This window comes from Salmo salar, chromosome 20 (genome assembly GCF_965601325.2).
Source record: "Salmo salar chromosome 20, fSalSal1, whole genome shotgun sequence".
NCBI lineage: Eukaryota > Metazoa > Chordata > Actinopteri > Salmoniformes > Salmonidae > Salmo > Salmo salar.
This window is the reverse complement of record NC_138310.1, coordinates 28,815,287-28,832,032: the sequence shown is the minus strand read 5'-3', so window position 1 is coordinate 28,832,032 and position 16,746 is coordinate 28,815,287. Positions and strand designations below refer to the sequence as shown.

Sequence of the window (16,746 nt, the reverse complement as noted above, 5' to 3'; positions counted from 1 at the left end):
TCACAGCTACACAGGTTGGGTCTGGCATCACAGCTACACAGGTTGGATCTGACATCACAGCTACACAGGTTGGGTCTGACATCACAGCTACACAGGTTGGGTCTGACATCACGGCTACACAGGTTGGGTCTGACATAACAGCTACACAGGTTGGGTCTGACATCACAGCTACACAGGTTGGGTCTGACATCACAGCTACATAGCACACTCACAATCACTGACTTTACTGAATGTTCAGTCTCTGCCAGAGTGAACTGTAACCTTGCCCCGGGCTAGCAGTTGAACAGGGAACGGTATTCAGCTGACACAGCACTAATGTCCTGTAACACACTCACAGAAACACACACATTGCTAAATGGATGTTATGAGGCTCTGACCTTGAGTTAGAGGGCAACTGCATGCAAGTGACACATTTTGAAGTAGAATGTCCCTGTAGTTGGTGAGAACGGTTTGTGACAACCCAGTGTGGTTGTATTATTTCACTGATCACTTAGCCAACACAGGGTGTGTGTGCTGCCCACCAAGGTGTGTGTGTGTGTGTGTGTGTGTGTGTGTATATATTTGAGTGAATGAGTACAGTACAGACACCAGTATTGAGAGTTTACCTGACCCTGTCAAAACTACCCTTGGTAAGTCCAATAACACATGAATAGAGGGCGCTGGGTGTGCAGGGTTGATAGGGATTAGGGCTAAGATGTTAATGCCCCAAGACACCCCCACCTCTTCTCTTTTCTCTCCTCTGCGTTTACCTCTTCTCTGCTCCCACTACTGCACTGGACTCCCAAACGTACACTGATACACACACCGTCCATCCAGCACTATGAAGACTGTCCTGGCTCTGCTGATGTTGGTATGCCTGGCCTGCCACAGTAAGTCTCTGTACATGTAGCTGGCAGTCTCTCTACATGTAGCTGGCAGGGTTATTTACTCAACTAGAGGGGGACTTTCTAGGGGTTTCAGGGTTTTCTAAGAGTTTATAAGGGGTTAAACGGTGGGTCTGAATCTAGTCTACTGGGTCATGTTAAAGCTGGGTTCAGGTTAGAAATGATGTCTTGTTTATCTGATGGGAGGCAAAGGAATGTTAAGAGCTTAGTTGGATCACGAAACTGCCCGGGGACCCAGAGAGTAGTCGATGCTGACCCTAACCATAGGTCAACACTATCCATAACTGTACCAGATGGTCACGTTTCAGTTTTTGTTTTAGTCATCATATTGGTAGTTAGTTGTGTGGAACGCTTTCGACACCTTGTAGAGTCCATGCCCTGACGAATTTAGGCTGTTCTGAGGGCAAAAGGGGAGGTGCAACTCAATATTAGGAAGGTGTGCCTTGAAGTGCTAGTGAAGGGCTGTGTTCACCTGTCTGTCTGGTTGTCTGTGTGTTTTGCTGTTTCAGCGTGGTCTTATTTGTTCATAAAAGCCCAAGGGTTGACAGGACAGGAAACATGGCCAGGGTCAGTCTGAGTTGTCACAGACACAGCCTTAGAGTTATTCGTACATCATCAGATATGAGTTTGTTGTTATGGGCTCCTTTTTCCTCTGAGACAACGTGTGCATGGTGAGACAGAGAGTAAGGATTATGTTGAGCGGTAGCCTGGATACAACTTCTTGCAGAGAGAATGCTAGTCTGTCTGAGAGTGCTAGTTGAAAATGCTGCTTAGTCTCATCTCAGATGTTCTCTCCTGTTCCATGTCTAAAGGTCACGCACTGAAGTGTCACTCATGCGTAGCGTCCAATGAGGGTGATTGTATCAAACAAGGCTCCACCACCTGCCCTCAATTCGCCGACGCCTGCTCCACCATCACAGGACAGAGTAAGCACACACACACACACTCTCACCACCTGCACAAAAATAACTTTTATGACCAAAGCTTGCAGCATTCTTTTCAGACTCTAGATGTCAGGCTAGTTCTAGGACAGCACCACCATCACCACCATATGATTGGATAGGTATAAGTTATATGTAATTAGACTAAAGCATTCCCCTGTTGAGGCTGTATAGGGTGTATATTATCAGTGTTCTAGCTACTGTTGAACTGGCATGAACACATTTTGTACAAAACTGATTTTAATGCTAAATAAATATGTCTTTATGCTACTATAATACATCACACACTAAATGAATGGCCACGCAAATTTGATAAGACTACATATGTATGTCTGTCTCTCTCTTTTGTCAGCAGTCGCTCTCCTTGCCCTTGTAATCAGTGGGTGTGTGCGTGTGTTCTCTCATCTCGTTTCTGGATAAGTTCCCAGCAGCTTTTATCAACCACAACCCTCTGTGTCTGTGGGAGAGAAGGGGGAAGGGTGGGGTGGGGGGGGGGGGGGGGGGCTAGGGCCAAGAAGAGGGAAGAGTGGGAGCGGGGCAGGGGCTAGGGCCAAGAAGAGGGAAGAGTGGGAGCGAGGCAGGGGTTAGGGCCAAGAAAAGGGAAGAGTGGGAGCGGGGCAGGGGCTAGGGCCAAGAAGAGGGAAGACTGGGAGCGGGGCAGGGGTTAGGGCCAAGAAGAGGGAAGAGTGGGAGCGGGGCAGGGGCTAGGGCCAAGAAGAGGGAAGAGTGGGAGCGGGTCAGGGGCTAGGGCCAAGAAGTGGGAAGAGTGGGACCGGGGCAGGGGCTAGGGCCAAGAAGAGGGAAGAGTGGGAGCGGGGCAGGGGCTAGGGCCAAGAAGAGGAAAGAGTGGGAGCGGGGCAGAGCAGGGGCTAGGGCCAAGAAGAGGGAAGAGTGGGAGTGGGGCAGGGGCTAGGGCCAAGAAGAGGGAAGAGTGGGAGCGGGGCAGGGGCTAGGGCCAAGAAGAGGGAAGAGTGGGAGCGGGTCAGGGGCTAGGGCCAAGAAGTGGGAAGAGTGGGACCGGGGCAGGGGCTAGGGCCAAGAAGAGGGAAGAGTGGGAGCGGGGCAGGGGCTAGGGCCAAGAAGAGGGAAGAGTGGGAGCGGGGCAGAGCAGGGGCTAGGGCCAAGAAGAGGGAAGAGTGGGAGTGGGGCAGGGGCTAGGGCCAAGAAGAGGGAAGAGTGGGAGTGGGGCAGGGGCTAGGGCCAAAAAGAGGCAGATTGAAGGATGAGGAGGAGAGTAGGAAACCATGGTTCAACAGGGTTTGGAATAGGCCAATACTGACTCTCCTTCCTCACACCTTTCCTCCCCCTCCCCACTCCCTTTCTCCTCTCTCCCTTCCTCCTGTTTTAGACACGGTGATGAAGTCATGCTCCTACAAGGCGTTCTGTGATAAGGCCCGCAATGGCAACTCTGGAGCCAAGATGGAGTGTTGTTTCTCGGACGACTGCAACGGGCCCCATAAAGGCCACCGCCACGGGGAGCACAATAACACAGCTAGTGGTCTGGGAGCCAGCCCTGCTCTACTACTTGGGGCTCTGATGCTCCGCATGGCCCTCAGCAGGTTCTAAACTCCTGATCATATATATATATATATATATATATATATATATATATACACACACACACGCACACACACAAACCTCTACTATTCAAAACCATTTATCGATTCATCTCCTCAGTCAGCTGTGTCAGCAGAGTGCTGATGAGTCATGGTTTGGTGAATCATATGGGGTTTAGGGGTTTAGTAGTGAATGTGTGTGTGTTGCCTGTGGTGGGGGGTTCCTAAAAGCGCATTCAACCAAGTTTAAAGACATATGGAACTGATGTATCATACCATATGACTCTATAATGCAGTTGTGTGTCTGTAACCAGTCATATGTAAAAAAACGAGTTGTTTGATTTGTTCAGTGATGGACTGGAGCTCCTGCAGTGTCAGTAGACTCTGGGTGCATGCATCCAGGCTGGGTTTACAACTACACATGTACAGTGAGCTCCAAAAGTATTGGGACAGTGACACATTTTTTGTTGTTTTGGCTCTGTACTCCAGCACTTTGGATTTGTCAGGTGAACCGTTCAGAAATTAAAGCACTTTTTGTACATATTCCCCCCAAATTCTCTTATGTGTATTAAAGTAGTCAAAAGTTTAGTATTTGGTCCCATATTTCTAGCACGCAAAGATTATATGGTGGGCGGCAGGTAGCCTAGTGGTTAGAGCGTTGGGCCAGTAACCGAAAGGTTGCTAGATCAAATCCCTGAGTTGACAAGGTAAAAATGTGTCATACTGCCCCTGAACAAGGCAGTTAACCCACCGTTCCTAGGGTGTCATTAAAAATAAGAATTTGTTCATAACTGACTTGCCTAGTTAAATAAAGGTTTTAAAAAAAATGAGACTGTACAAACTTGTTGGATGCATTTGCTGTTTGTTTTGATTGTGTTTCAGATTATTTTTGTGCCCAATAGAAATGAATGGTAAATAATGTATTGTCATTTGAGTCACTTTTATTGTAAATAATTATAGAATACGTTTCTAAACACTTATACATTAATGTGGATGCTACCATGATTACAGATAGTCTTGAATGAATCGTGAATAATGATGAGTGAGAAAGTTAGACACAAAAATATCATACCCCAAGACATGCTAACCTCTCACCAATACAATAAAGGGGAGGTTTGCATTTTTTGGGAGTGTATGATATTTATGCCTCTGTAACTTTCTCACTCATTATTCATGATTAATTCAGGACTATCCGTAATCATGGTAACATCCACATTAATGTAGAAGTGTTTAGGAACATATTCTATTCTTATTTACAATAAAAGTGACTCAAAAATGACAATACATTATTTACAATTTATTTATATTGGGCACAAAATAATCTGAAACAAAACCAAAACAAACAGCACATCCATCCAACAACTTTGTAGAGTCACAAGCTTGATGTAATCATTGCGTTCTAGGAATATGGGACCAAATACTAAACTTTTCACTACTTTAATACACATACAGTATAAGTGAATTTGTTCCATGTACAAAAAGTGCTTTAATTTCTAAACAGTTCACACGATATGGTTGGTGGCACCTTAATTAGGGAAGACGGGATCATGGTAATGGCTGGCTCAGAATGAGTGAAATGGTAACAAATACATCAAACACATGCTTTCCATGTGTTTGATGCCATTCCATTCGACTCCATTCCAGACATTATTATGAGCTGTCCTCCCCTCAGCAGCCTCCACTGGTTTATAGCTGGGGCAGATCTAAAATGCCAGTAGCCTGTGTGCATGTATGATACTATTGGTTAGTGCTGAGCTCACAGTAGGCCTAGTGTTGGGCTTGTTCCCATAGTTACCCCCTACTGTATGTTACAGCACTCTTCAGCTTTCAAACATCATGAATTAAACAGAAACGTAAACACAGAGACATGTTTGTTCATATTGTTATGCTTCAATACTTATTTATAAATAAACATGCTATTGCACCCTTACTTTTTCTTTCTATCGCTCTGCAGTTGGTTTTGTGTGTGTGTGTGTGTGTGTGTGTGTGTGTGTGTGTGTGTGTGTGTGTGTGTGTGTGTGTGTGTGTGTGTGTGAGACAAGAATTCAGCCCTGGCATTTTGGCCCCACATCACGGTGCGTGCCGCTAACATGCTGCAAAGTTTTCATTTATCACATCTGAGCAGGAATGAATGATTCAAGATATTTTGGATGTGCAACGTAATCCAGTGATTGACATGAATTTTGGGTTGACAATTAGACTATAGTTGCTATATTTTACTGTCAAAATAGGACTCCAGAATATCCTGTTATTTTTTTCAACACATTAACTACATCGGTACAGTGTTTGCTCCACTAAAAGTTTAGCGATTATGCTGCGGGACTTAGAGGTAATTTGTGGTTTAGTACGATACCCTGCGTCACCACTTCATTGCTCCAGACCAGCGCAAGGGGGAGTTAGAGCACTGATTATGCTTTTGGGTCCTACTGTGTATCTAACTGACAATGAATGGGCAGCATAAACCTAAATAGAAACTGATAACTGTGCACGACTTCAGTATTACTTACTAAAACTGTTGTTACACTAAGGTTTTTATTATTTTATTTTGCTCTTACTGTAGTATTGTAGCCCACTCCCGACCGACCATGTTGTACAGCGCCTGAGTGGTGCAGCGGTCTAAGACATTCATAGCAGTGTAAACTGTGTTGCTACAGATGCTGGTTCTATGCCGGCCTCAACTAGGATGAGATGACTGCAGGTTTTTGGTTTCTCTCCCTCTAAAAACAGAAAAAAATAAACTGGCTTTATTTACAAATTAGTAAGAATGTCTCACCCCATGTTCAAGAATGGCCTTTTTCCTCGCTCATTTTATGTTATTTGAAAAAACAAAATCTCCAAAATATTGTTATTTTTTTAAACAAAGCGATTATTATTATTAATTTAGAATTATATAAAAGCCCCTTGGATATTCTCACAGATATATTATTAACCCTATCATTAGCAGGACAATATATATTGGTTATATTGGTCATGGCTCCCAAGTGGCACACAATGGGATTGGCTTGCAGTTCTCCAGCTGTATCCACTGAAAGCGCACAAGGTTCAAGGCATGAGGCACGGGATGGGCCTGCAGAGCCGTGTACAGAAGACGGACCTAGCCCATGGGGAAGGGAGGGGGGGTGGACCCCCGCCCCACCACACTGGGTAGCACAGAGCAACAATTTAAGGGGCATTGCACTAATAATGGCACTGACTAGGGAAACATTCCCGCTGTTCTTAGTGCCAGTCTGCTCGTTCAAACTAAAACAATGTAAATAATAATGACATCTTTATGCTTTTGTTAATAAAATAATGATAAAAATACTCTTTCAAAATATCGATGATTATTTAGTTATGGATCCATAACGAATTACTATGGGAATAAATATCACTGAATTGCAAAAATATTGGAACAAAGTTGTCTAATGAAGGTAAACAAATTGTTGTTTACTGGAAAATACTCTATCAAACACACACGGTCACGTTGTACAGCACCATTATGGCTATTAGCAGGTAGTTGGACAATAGACTTGCCTAGAAAGAGGGTAGGGGGAGAACTCTATCGTCAAATGTATTTCTTCAGTTAGGTTGGCTGTATCACAACCGGCCGTGAGTGGTTGCAATTTCAGTTTAATCCACCAGAAAAGACAAACAAATAATACAACAAAAAGTATTATGTATCACATCCGACCGTGATTGGGAGTCCCATAGGGAGGTGCACAATTGTCCCAGCGTTTCTCTCCCTCTAAAAACAGAAATAAATGTTTTGGCCTTTACAAATATTATTTTGGCCTTTATTCAGATTAGTCGCTCACTTTTTTTTTTTTTTTTTAAACAAAATAACCTCCAAAATATCGTTATATATTATCAAGTTGATGGCAGTGTCATATAGTCCGGCACCTACATAAAGCAGTGACTCACTCATTCATGGCTTTGGATCAAAATAAATAAGTACCATCATTCTTTCTGATAGTCTTTAATAAAGAAATGTTTTGGTTATCCTGACCTGGACACCATGTACAGTGTTATAATGGCCCATTGAGTGGTGTAGGTCTTATTAAAGAGCATATTGAAGTTAGAAGTAAAAAGATTTGAAGCAATAGCCTACAACTATACTGCTCAAAAAAATAAAGGGAACACTTAAACAACACAATGTAACTCCAAGTCAATCACACTTCTGTGAAATCAAACTGTCCACTTGATTGACAAATTTCACATGCTGTTGTGCAAATGGAATAGACAACAGGTGGAAATTATAGGCAATTAGCAAGACACCCCCAATAAAGGAGTGGTTCTGCAGGTGGGGACCACAGACCACTTCTCAGTTCCTATGCTTCCTGGCTGATGTTTTGGTCACTTTTGAATGCTGGCGGTGCTTTCACTCTAGTGGTAACATGAGACGGAGTCTACAACCCACACAAGTGGCTCAGGTAGTGCAGCTCATCCAGGATGGCACATCAATGCGAGCAGTGGCAAGAAGGTTTGCTGTGTCTGTCAGCGTAATGTCCAGAGCATGGAGGCGCTACCAGGAGACAGGCCAGTACATCAGGAGACGTGGAGGAGGCCGTAGGAAGGCAACAACCCAGCAGCAGGACTGCTACCTCCGCCTTTGTGCAAGGAGGAGCAGGAGGAGCACTGCCAGAGCCCTGCAAAATGACCTCCAGCAGGCCACAAATGTGCATGTGTCTGCTCAAACGGTCAGAAACAGACTCCATGAGGGTGGTATGAGGGCCCGGCATCCACAGGTGGGGGTTGTGCTTACAGCCCAGCACCGTGCAGGACGTTTGGCATTTGCCAGAGAACACCAAGATTGGCAAATTCGCCACTGGCGCCCTGTGCTCTTCACAGATGAAAGCAGGTTCACACTGAGCACATGTGACAGACGTGACAGTCTGGAGACGCCGTGGAGAACGTTCTGCTGCCTGCAACATCCTCCAGCATGACCGGTTTGGCGGTGGGTCAGTCATGGTGTGGGGTGGCATTTCTTTGGGGGGCCGCACAGCCCTCCATGTGCTCGCCAGAGGTAGCCTGACTGCCATTAGGTACCGAGATGAGATCCTCAGACCCCTTGTGAGACCATATGCTGGTGCGGTTGGCCCTGGGTTCCTCCTAATGCAAGACAATGCTAGACCTCATGTGGCTGGAGTGTGTCAGCAGTTCCTGCAAGAGGAAGGCATTGATGCTATGGACTGGCCCGCCCATTCCCCAGACCTGAATCCAATTGAGCACATCTGGGACATCATGTCTCGCTCCATCCACCAACGCCACGTTGCACCACAGACTGTCCAGGAGTTGGCGGATGCTTTAGTCCAGGTCTGGGAGGAGATCCCTCAGGAGACCATCCGCCACCTCATCAGGAGCATGCCCAGGCGTTGTAGGGAGGTCATACAGGCACATGGAGGCCACACACACTACTGAGCCTCATTTTGACTTGTTTTAAGGACATTACACCAAAGTTGGATCAGCCTGTAGTGTGGTTTTCCACTTTAATTTTGAGTGTGACTCCAAATCCAGACCTCCAGTGGTTGATAAATTGGATTTCCATTGATTATTTTTGTGTGATTTTGTTGTCAGCACATTCAACTATGTAAAGAAAAAAGTATTTAATAAGATTATTTCATTCATTCAGATCTAGGATGTGTTATTTTAGTGTTCCCTTTATTTTTTTGAGCAGTGTATTTTAGCACTGTTTCGTGCTGCTCTGAGACAAGCTTGGGGACTGGTCTTGATAAATCAATGAGATTTTTATTTTCACTGAATCTCCATTTGGGTATTGGTTAGACTACAACTACACAATTAGGGTGTAGAAATGTTATGCTCTTAGTGTAACTTTTATTTAACTAGGCAAGTCAGTTAAGAACAAATTCTTAATTACAAGGACAGCCTACTCCTTCCTCCCCATCGGGGAATTGAACCCCGGTCTCCTACTCCCGACCGTCACGTTGTACAGCGCCATATTTTCCGTTCCATCCTAACGGAATCCCAGAGGGTTTTTCATTTTCCTTGGAATAGAAACACCATAATATTAAGCAAATTAATTAAGCAAAATTCATTAAAATCAGGCCCATGTAATGGTATGTTCTTAGAGAGAATGTTTCAATTCTCTAGTACAGCCACTATTGAAGGCTATCAAATGCTTCTCAAAGATGACCCGTGGTGGTCAAACTAGCATTAATGGGACCAACTTTTAAAGGACAAACCACTAACTCTAAATATATTACCCACTGCTAGTAGCCATGTATTCATCCAACAGTAAATGTAATGTCCTAGAAAAACTTTGCAGTTATAGACTACTACCCATGAGACCTATAGGCCTAAGGTCTCACCATGGCTGGTGTGCATTTTGTGTGCGTGCCACTCCATATCTCAAAGCCATATCAAATATCTTGGTTGTTAAGTCGTTGCTAAGCTGAATATTGAAAGGTGATAATTAACCTCTATGGGCTAGTACTGAGATTGAGAACCACATGGCTATCCTCTATGGGCTAGGTGGGACCTACGTAACAGCCACTTGCAGCCTGTGGCGCGATTTTCAAAACGTTAAAAATCCTATTACTTCAATTTCTCAAACATATGACTATTTTACAGCTACTTAAAGACAAGACTCTCGTTAATCTAACCACACTGTCCGATTTCAAAAAGGCTTTACAACGAAAGCAAAACATTAGATTATGTCAGCAGAGTACCAAGCCAGAAATAATCAGACACCCATTTTTCAAGCCAGCATATAATGTCACCAAAACCCAGAAGACAGCTAAATGCAGCACTCACCTTTGATGATCTTCATCAGATGACAACCCTAGGACATTATGTTATACAATACATGCATGTTTTGTTCAATCAAGTTCATATTTATATCAAAAACCAGCTTTTTACATTAGCATGTGACGTTCAGAACTAGCATACCCCCGCAAACTTCCGGGGAATTCGCTAACATTTTACTAAATTACTCACGATAAACGTTCACAAAAAGCATAACAATTATTTTAAGAATTATAGATACAGACCTCCTCTATGCACTCGAAATGTCCGATTTTAAAATAGCTTTTTGGTGAAAGCACATTTTGCAATATTCTAAGTACATAGCCCAGGCATCACGGGCTCGCTATTTAGACACCCGGCAAGTTTAGCACTCACCATAATCATATTTACTATTATAAAAGTTTGATTACCTTTTGTTGTCTTCGTCAGAATGCACACCCAGGACTGCTACTTCAATAACAAATGTTGGTTTGGTCCAAAATAATCCATCGTTATATCCGAATAGCGATGTTTTGTTCGTGCGTTCCAGACACTATCCGAAATAGTAAAGAAGTGTCGCGCGCATGGCGCAATTCGTGACAATAAAATTCTAAATATTCCATTACCGTACTTCGAAGCATGTCAACCGCTGTTTAAAATCAATTTTTACGACATTTTTCTCGTAGAAAAGCGATAATATTCCGACAGGGAATCTCCTTTTCGGCAAACAGAGGAAAAAATCCCAAAGGCGGGGGCGGTCGGGTCACGCGCATAAGCCCAGTGTCCCTTGATCGGCCACTTGAGAAAGGCGATAATGTGTTTCAGCCTGGGGCTGGAATGACGACATTCTGTTTTTTCCCGGGCTCTGAGCGCCTATGGACGACGTGGGAAGTGTCACGTTAGAGCAGAGATCCTTAGTAAATGATAGAGATGGAAAAGAAGTTCAAGAAATGGTCAGACAGGCCACTTCCTGTAAAGGAATCTCTCAGGTTTTGACCTGCCATTTGAGTTCTGTTATACTCACAGACACCATTCAAACAGTTTTAGAAAATTTAGGGTGTTTTCTATCCATATGTAATAAGTATATGCATATTCTAGTTACTGGGTAGGAGTGGTAACCAGATTAAATCGGGTATGTTTTTTTATCCAGCCGTGTCAATACTGCCCCCTAGCCCTAACAGGATGAACACTATACCTACAGAAAGCGGAGACCCTCTCTTCAACAGGAACAAGAGGACAAATCTTCCAAAGCTGTGTTTTTCCCACAATTTTATTTTTTTATTGCATTTTTCTCTTGAGCACATGGGGGAAGAGGAAAGTAGCTCACTCATCACAGCAGCAGGCCTCAGCAAGGGCACAGGGCAGACACTTTCATTACAGGAATCATGAGAATAATGCACCTTACTGTTTGACCAAATCATGGTTTAAGCCACCCAAAAATAGCTGAAGACCGAGTAGGAGCAGGTCTCATTGCTGATGCCGTGTTTGACTTTGAATTTGCATGACCTCAGGTATTAGAAGACCAGGCTGGTCTGTCTTGGTAGGGGGGCCAGTTGTTGCCCACTGATCAGCCAAAGGCTGATTATAGATTAGTATAAAAGAGAAAAATCTTAATAGGCCCATGTCACCTTTTTTTATTGTTTTATTTCTGTATGTCAATTTCAACCAGCCCATCCAACTAAATAATGGTCCAGCCCATCTGGCATTTGACAGAATTGCCAATCCGCCCCTGAGCAGCATGCTAGCATGAGACTGTCAGTGGGTGGCATCACTGGAAATGTTGAGACCGTAGATTTAGACTCTCTCCTGCTGTTTCTGTGACCTCTGACCTAGTTACAGCCCACAGGACGTGAGGTCACTCAGGTAGCATTTTGCTCGCTGGTTAACAGACCACACTTACTTCCTCCTCCGACCTCCAGTCTTCTCCATAGACAGAGCACACAGCTCCATGTTGTTTCTACTGAACACTGGCTTCCTTTCTGTCTCTGTCTGTATAATAACTATGTATGGCAGGCTCATGTAAGGACAGTTGGATATGAGGCAGAGAAAACAACTGGTCTAGACAAGGATACAGATTGCATCCTCTGATCAGCCAATTCAGACAGAATATCTACCCCATACAGGCTAGCTCTGTGCACCATAGCAGACTTAACTTCTATTTCCTGTTAGCCTAGTCTCCATCTGGGGGGGAGGGGGGGGACGACGACAAACAGAGAATGAGACACACAGAGAGAGACACACACAGACAGAGGGGGTGGGGGTGAAATCCTGAATCATATGATGTGACTTTGACCCAGTTCCCATAGCGATGCTGCCAGCTGAGAGAGGGAGGAAAGAATGATAGAAGATAACAAGGGAAGAAGGGAAGAGATAAATGGTTAGAATATCTCGCTCTGTTTATGAGAATGTATCAGGGTTAATGCAGGGTTAAAAATGTATTGAACTAGCATATTTAATAGCCTAGCCTAGGCAGGCCCTATAACCTGCAATAAATAAAGCATAGGTCCACAATCAATTTGACTGTTTCAGATATACATGAAGCCTAGTGAGTGGTAGACCAATTAATGTTTGAGACAGTGTCTGCTGTTAGTCTGGCTCAAGGCCATGCACCGACCTTTTGGGGGGTATGTACTTAAACAAAACAAAAAAATGTTTTTCCCGCAACCATGGTCACGGATTGAGCAATTATTACAAGGGAAAGCAGCACAATCTGATGAGTAAATTTGCCTATTTTACAAAACGATTTTGAACGTATTAAGAATTACCAATACAATTCTAGTAAAAATAGAAGATTTTAAGAAATACTGTGGCCTACCATTACTATATCCAACCCCTCTCCATGTGTTGCCGCTATCATGTATCCCAGTGGTTCACACTTTTTGACCCACAACACCCAAAAAGAAGTGGTACAAAACTTGCGACCCCCGCGCGCACATCTGCTGCGCATTTTATTTAACCTTTATTTAACTAGGAAAGTCAGTTAAGAACACAATCTAATTTACAATGGACTGTCTACCCCGGTCAAACTAACCTGGACGACACTGGGCCAATTGTGCGCCGCCCTATGGGACTCCCAATCACGGCCTGTTGTGATACAGCCTGGAATCGAACCAGGGTCTGTAGTGACACCTCTAGCACTGAGATGCAGTGCCTTAGACCGATCCGCCACCCGGGAGCATAAATGTTGCCTGTCATTATACCCATAAACGCTGATACATTTTCAAAACGCAGAAATGAATAGCATTTTAGACCTGCATTTGGAACTGAAAGTCATTCATGTTAGCAGCCAATATCAACTAGGGATATATCATGTCACTTCTCTAGAGTAGGCAAAATCATATGGTCTGCTTGTAGCAGAGGTTGCAGGATTGGTAGATGGAAAGCATGTTCTGTCTGCGCAGCTTGGTCTCCAAGACTAGACGTAACATAGTTAATGTATATTCAGGACATACAAATGAATATGATATGTTATGTTTGGTATGACTACATAGGACAGCTGGTTGGGTGGTTGGTTGGGTGAATAAACCCAAAGGTTGCAAGTTCGAATTTGATCACTGACAACTTGAGCAACTTTTCAACTACTTTGCTAACCCTTCCCCTAACCTTAACCCTTTAACCTAACTCCTAAACTTAACCCAGGTAACGTTAGCCACCTAGCAACAATTCGTAACATATGATACGTTTTTTAAATTCGCAACATAATACAAATTGTAATTTGTAATATAAACATACAAAATGGGGGATAACATCCAGAAATGAATACATACCATACTAAAATGGAGGTCTCCGTATGTACAGAATAATATGAAATGCTCTTCGGATCTGAGAGTAAATAGAGCTGAATATATTGATAAAAGTCACCTTGTCTGGGAGAGATTTACACGTTTATCAAAACATCACACTAAGGTAAGCCTACCACAAAACACAGCCTTTATTTTAAGTGTTTCTAAAATTCCCTATGGGAAAAATTAATGTTTGAAAAATGATTGGAACCATTTCCCTGTTTGACTGCTAAGTTATGGGTATTACGACACCTCCACTGTGGGGCACTATTGGTCAACAATCAAGATGCGCAACTTTTCCGTTCTGTACCATAGATGATAATTTAACAACGACTGTGATGTTTAGGCTAATAAAGGCCGAGAAAAAAAGACAGTGGCAGAATAAACTCAACCACACCTTTGTTTTATCACAATACCGGATAGCAACCTCTGCCCGGTGAAGTCCACGACACATATTGCATGTAACAGGCAGTTACATGACCTACAGCATGATTAAGCAAGTTAATGTTTTCGGACCACTAAACAACTATTGATTTAGAACCACAGAGAGTTACCACAAGTTACAAAGAAAACAGGAGCTGCCTCCAATATTCCAACACCATTTCAACATCATCAAATCACCTATGCTTAGTCTAATACAGTGACAACTAAAAGATACCAAAAACAATTTAGTCCAATCAATGTAAGCTAAATATGTGGCTGTCCATGGTTCTAATCTGTTTGCATGCATGTTTGTGGAAGTAGAAAAACATGTTGACTCAACCTACTTGTAGAGAAACACCAATGCCATCCTTCTGTCTTTCATGTTGACGAAATGGTCTATCACTGTCATACAGTACACTCTTATTTTTTGTTCTCCTAGGCTACCTGGCTAAAATGCTTGCTCGCTAGCCTAACTTTCATTCATGGGCAACATTAGCTAGTTAACATAAGCCTTCTACATCCAGCTACTGTACATACTGAACTTCCATCCTCTCAGTCCAGGGGCACAACAATGTATGAAATAATGGTTGGATCAGAATCACCATTATAATCATTGGCCAGTTCGGAGAATTAAGTAAAACCAGAAGTCCAAATCCCTATCCATGGCTAATTTAGGAAAGGGCCAGTTTTAGCTAGCTAGCTAGCCACCGGAGGACAACACAACAAGATGCAACAATTCAAGTTGTTTCTGTTAATGACGTATGCTCTCAAAGCAATTTGATAGGAGAGACACCAAATCCAAGCTGGCTTCCCAGGACACCTTTTTTTACCTAAGCTAGGACCATTCACAGTTGAGCTCGCTCAGTTTAGCTCAGCGTTGGTACATTTTTTAAACTTTTTTTTTTTTTATACCAAATGCTCACTGGCTTCCCTTTCATTCAATGCTACAGCCAGCAACAATGTCATACTCGTTCGAACCAGACAGTATCAGATAGATGGCCTACACGTAGAGAGACAGAGGGGTGCTGTTTTGCTTGCTCTGATGCTTTCTCCTGTGAGATACATTCAGCCTCCAGGCTAGCCAGGAGTGTATTCATTAGTCGGATTCCATTGCAAAACATTTTTGTCTGCTGCAAAACGTTTTGCAATGGAAACCATTGATTGTTTACTCTAGGAACCAAATGGAAGCAAACAAAATGGGGAGGGACTTATCTGAATTTGTCCAATAGAAACTATTGGTTTTGTTGAATAAAGTTTTACATTTGTAGTAAATGGTTTCTGTTGCAAAAGTTCTGCAACAAATGTTTTGCAAAAAAAAAAATGCTTAGCAACAGATTCAGACTATTGAATACATAGTTGACAGTATCCAGCAGATCCTACCCGCTTGCTTACAGCTGCACTATGATCATGGCTCAGAAATGTACCTCAATCCAGGGATGAGAATTGTCCCATTATCCCAACTGTTACACCAAGAAGATTGAACCACTGCTATTAAACCTTGGAGAAACAGTTGGGATAATGGGACAATTTGGAGTACAAACGAATTTCTCATGCCTGGATTTGAGGTATGTTTTCTGAGCCATATCTCTCACCTGCTCCAATGTGTCAATCTACACAGCAAGCCTGTCCGACCCTAGTGCAGCTGTAAGCAAGCGGGTCGGATCTGCTGGCTAAATTGACAGCTGCTGCAGAAAGTTACATTGTAGCGCAGAGCACAATGACAGTCATGAGGACAATTCAAACACGAAGCAACAACCGAGAGATCAGCGCCAGTCAAGAGTTAAAGTCAACGCAGTTCTTCATGGGCTACTGTAGTTAATGTCGTTTTTGTCCAGTAACAACGAGCAAGAGACTAGATCATTTCCGGGGTTGGTTCTAGGTCGAAAATATATTATAATTGCGAGCTCTACCCGGAAAGAAGCACAGCGGTGTTCGGGTGCTGCACACATACATTTCAGTTGTCAGGCTATGTCATGTAAACTCGGAGTAACAGCGGGTTTAAACTTCCATTTTACCCTGGTGAGACGCGTTTTACTCTTCCACTTCGGGCATACTGACCAGCTAAAACGGGTAAGTTTTCGCGGAATTTATGTCTGCGTGTGTATGTGTGCGCGTGCGCGCGTCTTGTTGGGAGGGAGGGAGGGGTGGGGGTTGTGGTCGGCAGATAATTGAATCAGGAAACTTTCATGTCATCTCAACCTGATGCTAAATCATGCTTTATTGGCTGACAAAGTTATCCATATGGGTCGACAACTAGTGAAATAACTGACAGACAGTTTATCTATGGAACAAAGCCCACTGAGCACCTGACGAAATCATGTATATATGATACAGGATGGGTTCCATCCGTATCTGATCCAATAGATAGATAGATAGATAGTATCAATCTATCTAGTAGAAGTATCTATCTATCTCCTCATTTGGTTTGGGGAATAAATGT

General features: G+C 43.3%; 2 protein-coding genes across 2 annotated transcripts in view; both read left to right on the top strand.

Moving 5' to 3' along the window:
* The first annotated feature begins 721 nt into the window (after positions 1–721).
* Positions 722–3,422, top strand: LOC123729316 (uncharacterized). The gene is made up of 3 exons (XM_045704197.2): positions 722–869; positions 1,697–1,810; positions 3,174–3,422. Exons 1-3 carry the CDS (start codon positions 821–823, stop codon positions 3,389–3,391), a joined length of 381 nt encoding a protein of 126 aa, XP_045560153.1. The 5' UTR covers positions 722–820; the 3' UTR covers positions 3,392–3,422.
* Positions 3,423–15,987: 12,565 nt separating this feature from the next.
* The window catches only part of LOC106580294 (pleckstrin homology domain-containing family A member 2), a 30,130-nt gene continuing 29,371 nt past the window's right edge, over positions 15,988–16,746 (top strand). The window contains exon 1 of the mRNA XM_014161145.3: positions 15,988–16,376. The gene's annotated coding sequence lies outside the window, so the exon portion shown is untranslated. The remainder of the gene's footprint in view (positions 16,377–16,746) is intronic.

Coding starts and splice junctions, on each gene's coding strand:
- LOC123729316 (XM_045704197.2), top strand. CDS start 821: ATGAAGACTGTCCTGGCTCTGCTGATGTTGGTATGCCTGGCCTGCCAC. Junction 870..1,696: donor GGTATGCCTGGCCTGCCACA/GTAAGTCTCTGT, acceptor CCATGTCTAAAG/GTCACGCACTGAAGTGTCAC. Junction 1,811..3,173: donor CTCCACCATCACAGGACAGA/GTAAGCACACAC, acceptor CTCCTGTTTTAG/ACACGGTGATGAAGTCATGC.